The sequence below is a fragment of the Gadus chalcogrammus genome, chromosome 13 (genome assembly GCF_026213295.1).
Source record: "Gadus chalcogrammus isolate NIFS_2021 chromosome 13, NIFS_Gcha_1.0, whole genome shotgun sequence".
Classification (NCBI taxonomy): Eukaryota; Metazoa; Chordata; class Actinopteri; order Gadiformes; family Gadidae; genus Gadus; species Gadus chalcogrammus.
In genome coordinates this window covers 6,022,408-6,032,784 of record NC_079424.1, presented here as the reverse complement: position 1 = coordinate 6,032,784, position 10,377 = coordinate 6,022,408, and the positions used below count along the sequence as shown (strand labels likewise).

The window sequence follows — 10,377 nt, the reverse complement described above, 5'->3', positions numbered from 1 at the left end:
ATAATTACAAGAAAAAGAATTGCCAAATGCACAATAAAAATGTAAAAAGAACAGGAGAACACATTGTTCTGCGATGGGGCCGAAGGGAAGAAGTCATGTATGGTTTTGAGGAATATTAAGCTGGTTTCCTGAACTTTTCCACAGGCTGCGCTGTGGTTTACTCAGGGGATGTTGTCCTCTTCTGTGGCCAGTATAAGCCTGACTGTACTCTAAGGCAGACAATAAAAATACTAATACTAATAATAAAACAGAGCTCAGAGCACGTCGCCTGAAGGAGTTTGAAGTTCTTAAAGTAGAACAATATCACCCAAAGGGGGTTTCCATATTTCAGCAGATTGAAAATCCAAACAGAGTGTTACCAATGCTTCCAACCCTGATCCAGCCAATCACAAAGTTGTTTCTCCTTCCTTCTTCTTCAATCAGTCTGCTGCCGCCTACACACATATCGTGTGTGATATTAGAACAACGCTAAATTGATGGAAGACATTCGATTTTATCCCGCTCCAATTCACTAAATTGTTTGGGGACGTTGGCATCATCCACTTGATGATTGCATGGATTTTTTGTCTGGTCTTTATTTTTGGTAAACATAAGCTATGATTTGAATAGCAATACAGGATCAGACAGGGGTGAGGTGTTGTAACTTGTTGTAACTTGCTGTAACTTCTCTTTTGTCTTGAGAACAGAGAGATATGCTTAGAAGTTTTTTTCATCGCCACGTTTTAGTCACAGTACCTTCCCCCGGGGGGAGGTGGGGGGGAAGCCATGGGGGGTACCTTATCCTGTTATTGTTGCAGGAAGTGGCTGCGTTTCAAAACAGGGCCCTTCCTGGGCAAAGAGGCCCTTCTGGAAGAAATCTCCAAAATGTTGTCCTTCGACTTTCAAATGTATCGCGTGTTGCTGCTGAGGTGGGGCATATGTTTCGAGCAGGTGTTGTGTATTACTGCACTTACTAACCCTGGTGGAAAGCAAATGGTTAGCATTCCTTTGGCACAGCCGTTTATTGATATTACATCTGGAACTGGACGGCACCATCTCATCCATTAGGCTAATGTCTGCCTCGCATTTTACCTTATAAAAGAATGGCTATCCTTGTCACCTATTATGTTCTGGGAGCCATTTTACGGTCTGCATTTTTAATGTGCACTGATGAAGCGGTGTGTGTTACCTCAATTGGACTGGACTGGAACAGACTTATTATGTATAGAAGCATAATTAACACAAGGGAAGGAGCCCAAATCGTATCACACCACCGTGTGTCCTTGATCCCTCGTATCATTGGTGATTCGGGCCCGGAACACATCCTTATTGGATCACTCCGCATCCATCCCAGCCCTCAGTGGGGGCGGCACAGAGGACGGCCCAGCAAATGAATTCAGTCTCGGGGAAGAGAGACGTATTGTGGAGAGGATGGAAAAAGAGAGTCAGATATCCTCAACAAGGGAAGGCGTGATTGATCTTCGCTGGCTGGGTGGTGAAGCTGCTAAAGCTATTGTTGAAAGAAAGTTCTTAAATTAAGATTTCAGATGCATCTCTTTGCAGTGCCTGGAAAATGCTGGATGTATCTGATTAACATTTTTACTCCTTCAACCAAATATAATTCTGGAACCCAGTAGCCCGCTACATGACAGTAAAAAATCATTGTGATCATAACAGGTGATCATTTATGAACATCTTTGAAAATAATCACCCTCAACGGCCAGCAGGCTAGCAACGCGGTCGACTCAATACTGTGGCTTTCTAGTGATTCATCCGGTTGATTCATTGTGGCCAAACCTTGACCTTGACATCGGTTGGATATCGTTTTTCTACGAGTCACCTTTCACCGTCCCCCCCCGTCCCCGTCGCCGTCCCCCCGTCCCCCCGTCCCCACTCTGGAAGATTTATCGGCTGTGCTATAAAACGACAACACATGCCATCTTCTCCCACCCGTCGTGGAAACGGTATACATAATGTAGCATGTACTCTCTACACACGTTCTAAGAAAACCCACACTCTTGACAGTTGTGCCACCTAGGTGGAGCCCCCGCAGACAGCTCATAATCTCTTCACAGACCCCCCCCCCCCCCCCCTCCCTCCCACAGACTCCCCCCATCCCGTCCCCCGAAGGATCGTTTGGAAAGCACCACCATGAGTTGATTTGCTGCTGGGACTGAAGCGCCCTGCCTGATTCTGCACTGACAGACGCAGACTGGCTGCTGAAGACTCCGCAGCACTCGTGCCAAGGGCACGGCATAACGTTTTTTTACGGTCACCACAGTGTGCGTTGTGTTCATGTGTATGAATGTGTTCATAAAACGACGTGTGTATTTATTTATGCATGTAGTGATTGAGAAGATTGACAGCATTTTGAGCAATGTGTTTAGTGTGTGTTTTATATGATTTTATTCACTGCTCGCGTGTGTTTCATTCGTTAATGTTTTCAACACAGTCGAGCCAGACCAGATCTTTGTGAAATATATTAAAAGATTCCCTTTCAGTTTAGCCATTGTTGTAATTGTGTGAGATGGTTTTGTACTTAGGCACCATTCTGGTCTTTGCCCTGATAGGTTGAACTTCTACCTTCCAAGTTTATGTGTGTGAACGGGTGCACACGGACACCCTGTGGTGATGGTGGGTATGGCTGTATCCGTCTCATCCGGCACACATATACAAGAGCTGCGTTCACTGAGTTGCCATTCCGAGAGTGACCAGTGATGAATGCTGAGGGGCTTCCGTTTTTTGAAGAAATATTTCAGAAACAGCCGTTTTTTCGATTTTCGATTCCACTTACTCCTTTTGTTGCTTGTGATTTGCACTTCTGTTTTCGAGAGAATAGTGTATTTACAGTCATGCAAGGTGCTGCTTTATTATAGTTTACCACCTAAAAAACAAGTTGGTACTTTTTTTATTTACAACAAACTTGTTCAGATATTTTTACCCGCTTACATTATCTATTCCAGTGATTGCACGGCTCTTCGTCGTCTCTACCATTCCTCCAACGCCGAGAAAGTGTTTACTGATGAGGAAACGAATGGCACGACCCCTTCTGCGACCAGTTCATATTGAAACCAGTTAAAATCCCCACAGTCAGTGTGACATTGCCCTCTCTGGTCCGCGGCTCGTCCGGATGATCTCTGCAGCGACCGCATGACTCCAGGAGCCTGACGCACCGGCGGACCCAGCGGACACGCACACGAGACCATGGAATTAACATCAAATGATAGTGACTTCTGGCAATTCAACGAAACGTGGAGGAACTCCAGCCTCGGCCATGTGGCCCCTAAGTTAAACCAAACGAACCCTTTGAAGCGCAACGAAGAGGTGGCCAAGGTGGAGGTGACCGTGCTCGCCCTGGTGCTCCTGCTGGCGCTGATCGGGAACCTGTGCGTCCTGCTGGCCATCCACACCACCAAGCACAGCAAGTCGCGCATGTACTACTTCATGAAGCACCTCAGCATCGCCGATCTGGTGGTCGCGATCTTCCAAGTTCTCCCTCAACTCATCTGGGACATTACTTTCCGCTTCTACGGACCTGACATTCTGTGCAGACTGGTCAAGTACTTCCAGGTGGTCGGGATGTTCGCGTCCACCTACATGTTAGTGTTGATGTCCATAGACAGGTGCCTGGCCATCTGCCAGCCCCTGCGCTCCCTGCACCGGAGGAAAGACCGTTTTTATGTCATCCTGTCCTGGTTGATGAGCCTCTTTTTCAGCGCGCCACAGATGTTCATCTTCTCCCTGAGGGAGGTAGGGAGCGAGGGGTCGGGCGTGTATGACTGCTGGGGGGACTTCGTGCAGCCTTGGGGAGCCAAGGCCTACATCACGTGGATCAGTCTGACCATCTATATTATTCCTGTGACCGTCTTAAGTATCTGCTATGGATTAATAAGTTTTAAAATATGGCAAAACTTTAGGCTTAAAACCAAGCGAGACCACGGCATTAACCTCACGCCCCGGATCTCCAAGGCGAACGCCATCTCCCGGGTGAGCAGCGTTAAGCTCATCTCCAAGGCGAAGATCACCACGGTCAAAATGACCTTTGTGATCGTGCTGGCTTATATCGTGTGTTGGACCCCGTTTTTCTCCGTTCAGATGTGGTCTGCGTGGGATCCAGCAGCGCCCAGAGAGGGTAAGTTGAATTCAATCAAACTACCCATGTGTGCACCTTAGATGATACCAATTGACATTTGAATAAACACCATTTTATCCGTGGGAGTTCCCGCGAACCACGTTCACCCTCGGTTTGTTTCTTCTGCGTGAATGGCACTGGAGATGGGTCGTGCGTCATGAATTGCTTTACGCACGGGATTACGCAAGGATACCGCCTACCTATATGGGAACGGTTGTTATTTATTCAAGGCTTAATCGATGAAACCCATTATGCTACTCAATGTACTCACAGAAATAAAGACATTTTGTACAATGTCACCACTTTGGTCACGTGCTTGGCTCTATATGAGGTCACAGTCTTGGGACCATCGAGGTCATGTTTAATATGCTCCTTCACCATTTTAATTGGTCTACATGCAATTCAGTGGATGGCAAGTAAGATTTCCTAACAAAAGCGTGGAATATCAATTTTTTAATGTTCTGACCGGGCAGTTCAACGCTTCACTTAATTCATGATTCAAGAGCGTTGCCTTTAAATTAATTTCATATGAAATAAACTACATTGACAAAAATAAATAGTAATTTGCCACATTATTACAATTTTAAATGCAACGTGGTGCACATAGGCCTATCTAACGTTTTTTGCTTTTTTTTTACATTCTGGTATTTTCCATGTCGAAATTACGTCACGCCAGGCAGTATTTTTGTACGCACGGGGCCATGGCCACGCCCTAAATTAATCCGTTTTGGGGGGCCAACACGTCTGATGATTCATGATTCATGATGAATCTTGATTAATATTAAGGAACAGCTATTTCTTCCCTTGAAGGTATTTCTGAGTAATTGGATTGCCACTTTTCCAGCTACAGATATATATTGTACCATCTCATGGCTACATGGGGGGCTATTGCCCCCCAAGTAGCGCCCCCGCTACTAATATAATATACTAATATAGCCATGTTGAATGTAATAAACACACACAATTGCATACGATTAGGCTCATGAATGCAAGGTTCCCCTTGAATGTTCTGTTTTGTTATCTGCTTCCAGCAATATACTGCAGCCACTTATCCTGTGTGGACAAAAAACTGTAGGGCTGAACGCTCCGAAGGCTTTCACTTCCACCCAAGATTGAGATAATTTATTCATGGCGCGGTAAAATAACAGCAAACTAGAATGGGTTCCGCCACATTGAGTTTTCAATCCAATTATTTCATCCGTTATTTAAAATGCGAAGGGCGAGTATGCAGTGCAACACGTGGACCGTGAAGACGGCCCGCCCAGCAGCGTGCTTGTGTACAGTGGCTAGGGCAAGAGTCACCTGCTTCTCAGAGATAAAGTCCCCATTTGCTTCCTTTTCGGCAGCGTGGAGGGACTTTAACCGTAATCATTATTAGGCTGCCTGGAACTTTGCTTTCCATTAGAATACACTGTAAAATTCTTAAATTAACTTTTGAAATATCAGGCCACCCACCTTACATACTTCTTAACACCTGATTGTTAATAACTATTTTCACAATATAACGTATATTAAAAATACTGTCATGCATCTTTTCGAGATATTAGAAAGAGAATGCTAAAACGATAACAGTACACACTAGTTCATAAACACAAATCATCTGTCCACTATGTGCTGGTTTAAGCCTTCTTTCATTTCACCATCACAATTAAAAACAAACAGCTTAGCTGCTCTCCCACATCTTGTCTCTAGAGGCTACAGCCGCCTCCTTCTGCTATTGATTTGCATTAACAACATTGATACTGGCCTCTGGGAGCAATGCTTCTCTCTCTCTCTCTCTCTCTCTCTCTCTCTCTCTCTCTCTCTCTCTCTCTCTCTCTCTCTCTCTCTCTCTCTCTCTCTCTCTCACTCACTCACTCACTCACTCACTCACTCACTCACTCACACACACACACACACACACACACACACACACACACACACACACACACACACACACACACACACACACACACACACACATACACACACACACACACACACACACACACACACACACACACACCTGCAAATGCACATGCACCGAGACAGACATAGAAACAATCACACACGTACATACATATTCACACACAAATGTTCCCACTCCTCCTGTCTTGTCACATCCTGTAGCACACAAACATACAAGGAAATTCTGTGCATTATATTGAATACGAGTTGGCAGCAAGCTGTAATTAAACAAGCTCTCTCTCTCTCTCTCTCTCTCTCTCTCTCTCTCTCTCTCTCTCTCTCTCTCTCTCTCTCTCTCTCTCTCTCTCTCTCTCTCTCTCTCGCTCTCTCTCTCCCCTGTCTCTGTCTCTGTCTCTCTCTCGATTGTCCACCTGAGACATGTTCTATCTTACATGCCATCAGTCAGGCGTTGTGCAGTCCGTCAGATACTTAGCAGCTAATGTTGGAGCTGAGCCGTCGGACTCAGGCACATTAATCACACAGAATAGAATCTTTCTTTGCAATCCTCTTTGCCGTTTTTCTTATCATTCCCTTGCAACCGACTCCCTAACCAACGTTATGCCTCTCTTAAATGAATAGTGAGGCCCAGAATGCCTGATCAGAATGCTTAATTCAAAAAGCCTGGCGTTTGGATAGCTTTTTCCGGGTTGTTTGTTCCTCAATTCAGCAAATAAGTTAGTGCAGAACTCTTTATCAGGGTTTTGTATAGATGGTATTCTTTATTTATTTATTAGTTTCAGGATATCCTTGGACATTTTGATTTATTTTGATTCACTATTGCAGAATATGATTGAATAGATGCAACAGAAAATCTTGTTTACTTGCAGTACTAATATTTGTTCAACCTTTTCTTCAGTGTGCACTCACCCACACTTGGCTCCATTGATCAATCCCTTAATGGCTGATCATCATTTCTTGGTCGTTATGTGCAGTAGTTTGGTGCCCTTCCAGGCATCCTTTACAGCAGTTGGTAATCAGAGCAGATGGGGGACACAATCATTAAAGACAATACGACGAGGAGATAGCCAGCAGAAATAGAAAAGGACATTCACTATCAGCACCCAGAGATTCAACACAGGATACTCGCCAGTAAACCCATTTGCCAAATGTCAGTTGGCCGATGGAGTTGACGTAGCGTAAATGCAACGTGATCTCCAGCCTAACCGACAGAGTAGGTCATTTGTCAATATGACTTAAAGTGCCCCAATTTGACCACTAGCTGTGAGTGTGATTAGTGTGACGTCTGGGAGGACATTTCCATTCGTCACAAAGTCACATTTTGAAACCGTTTTGTAATGTTTAATCACGCTCCAACTTGACGGTAGATATAATCACGACCAAATCAATGCATCGTTTTATGTTTTTGAAGCATGAATGCATCGTTAAAGTAAAAGGAAGACGAAAAAGATTTTTAAAAGACTGCCAAAAGTCTTACGTTGGGGTCGTAGAACTACAGGAAATGATGCAAACAGATCATTCATGGGGGCACAGAAGGACTTTGGAGTAAGATAGAGACGGCTGGTCTCTCTTATATGAATCAGGGCATTAAATTCTAGTAAAATTATCAATTTGGAGTCTCTTCCCCGACAGTAAGTGATGTCATTAGGGAATGACCTAGGGGTCATGGAAACTTTTATACAAAAGAGGGCCTCAAGGGAATGCACAAATTTCCTTTTGGGTCTCGTTGGGTCACAGCCAGTGACCTACAAAGCCTCAGCAAATGCTTCATCTCCTTACCTCCCACCCTGAGGTCCTCTTCTGAGACTCTGAGGGGAAATTCTTCCCGGACATACAAAGTCATCCCAACCCCAATTCCCCAACCCCACCCCTGAGACCAGACCTTTATCTCCTCAAAATAAGCTTTGAGTGAAATGCAGGAACTTCTTTTGAATTTTGTTAGGAGCTGTGCAGGGCCCCTTCTGACCTTTGGACCCACAATATGGGGGCTTCTCTGGGGGCCAGCTGCGTTTACACACCTTCAGCCACAGGTCTCTATCTTTATCCCACCCAAAATGGGGAACTTGAAACCTCTGTCGTTTTGAGCCTATTTAATCGAATGTTGGAGGTCACGCCCCTTTTGGTGCCCTTTCAAGACGGCTAGAGAAGCCATAATTCATACTCAAGCTCCCCTGGGTTCCCGGGATGAAATATTCGATAGATACCGGGGGTTTGGATTTCTAGCCCGGTCTGGTTGATTAAAAGAGCGTCTCAGAAGTCTGCCCCAAGAGTCCTAGCACCCTTAGACCTGACAACCTTGTACCAGGGACTGACTCGAACAAGGTTCCCTCTTTCCACACCGACAATCATGGGCCTCTTGGGGGGGGGGTAAGGGTAACGCAGCTGCACACGGCCGACTTTTTTATTGAAGAGAGACTGGAGAATGTGGCGTTGACTAACAAACCAAACATCGTATGTATTCACTCAACAAAGTAGAGCAATATAACCCAAATGCCTCCGTTTCCATATTTCAGCAGATTGAAAACCCAAACAGAGTGTTACCAATTCTCCAGACCTGATCGAGCCCATTACAAAGTCCTTACTCCTGCCTTCTTCTTCACTGAGTCTGCCATTTAATAAATTGGTCATTTCTCGCTGGAAATGTTTTCGGAAACGGCCTTAAAATGTTGCATTTTTCATTGAGAATGAAACAAATTGCATCCATTTTGTTTGACGGACCCCCATCTGTATTTTCTTGGTTGGTTCAACTCGCATTGCATTTTGCTATTGGAAACATGAATGTGCATCCACTTTTACACAATTACAAAATGACACAATTACTGAAATGATTACCTCGGGCTGTTGTTGATTGTCGGCCAAACATGCCCCATTTTGCAATTGTATGTCTTTTAACATCACAATAACATCCTTGCATCTCTCCTCCTCCTCCTCCTCCTCCTCCTCCTCCTCCAGCCATGCCCTTCATCATCTCCATGTTGCTGGCCAGCCTCAACAGCTGCTGCAACCCCTGGATCTACATGTGCTTCGCGGGCCACCTGTTCCAGGACCTCAGGCAGAGCTTCGTGTGCTGCCCCACGCGCTACCTCAAGTCGGCCCGCTGCCAATGTGAGAGGGACTTTGAGTCCAGCCACAAGAGCAACTCCTCCACCTACGCCATCAAGAGCACCAGCAGCCAGAGGAGCGTCACTCAGACGTCTAACACATAGAGCCTCCGCCTCCCTCCACCACCACCTCCACCTGTAAACCCCGTCTCACCGTTCCACGCCTGTGCGCCCTCGACATAACCCAGGCAGTAAGATGCTGTCTGACAGCTGCCATCCAGGCAGCAGCGTACGCTTACCTCCCTCCATCTCTCCCTTCTTTCTCCAATGGAGCCTGAGGAAGCATGTGTGGTTGTTCTTGTTTTTTTTTTTTTTTTTGTAACTTTTATTTTCGTGGTTTTTACACATACAACTTCACACATACAGAAAAAAAATCAGAATAAGTAGACACATACAATACTTACCCCCCCCCTCCCCCCTCCCCCCTCCCTCACACAATCAGACAGGACAGTCAAAATTACAATAATATGCAAACACTACCTGGATGTACAACTAAGTAGCAAACCTTGTAACAATGAGTCAAGATATACACAGAAAAGAAATAAATAATAATAAATAAAATAAAATAAAAGTAAGACAATAATTAAGAGTATAAACTATAAAAGTAAATAAATAATAATAAAAAATAAATAAAAAGAAAAAAGTAAAAAAGTTGGGGCAAATTTCACACGTACATCAAAATATTCTCTTCACTGCAGAATTCAAAAGAGGTACCCATCAGGGCGAGTGGCACTAAGGGGGCAGATATTTCAGTCCTTGATGTGCTGCAGCACTGGGTTCCATATGGCGAGGAACTTTTGAGAGTTGCCGGACAGGTCTTGTTCTTGTTGTTATTAAGGTTGGAAGAGCATTTATTCGATTCATCTGAAGGGACAGGAATCTGACTTCATCAAAAGGAGGATGGATGACTTCAACACATGTGTGATGATTAGACATGGACACGTGGATACCCATGGGTGGAATCCATGCACCGACACCGCTGGTTCAGAGCGGGAGGTGTTTCTGAATCCACACTGCATGGTGCTTTACTGGTGCAAATATTCTGCTGTTGTTGTTGTTGTTGTTATACACAATGATCTATTTTCAGTCCAATATCACTCATGTCATGAATGGCACCGTTTATTGCATGACTAATACACTTTAGTTTGGCGGTATGGGTCCACTCTTTTAGGGTGTGCTGTAGGATTAAAAGCATGACAAACAGTTGGATACAGCATACCATCATTTGACAACAGGGAGAACTATCCAATCACCTCCATG

The 10,377-nt window shown here is 44.8% G+C and overlaps 1 protein-coding gene across 1 annotated transcript; it reads left to right on the top strand.

The window, feature by feature from the left end:
* The first annotated feature begins 2,697 nt into the window (after positions 1-2,697).
* On the top strand, positions 2,698-9,319 carry oxtra (oxytocin receptor a). Its single transcript, XM_056606018.1, has 2 exons — positions 2,698-4,111; positions 8,969-9,319. Exons 1-2 carry the CDS (start codon positions 3,184-3,186, stop codon positions 9,220-9,222), a joined length of 1,182 nt encoding a protein of 393 aa, XP_056461993.1. The 5' UTR covers positions 2,698-3,183; the 3' UTR covers positions 9,223-9,319.
* The last annotated feature ends 1,058 nt before the right edge of the window (positions 9,320-10,377 follow it).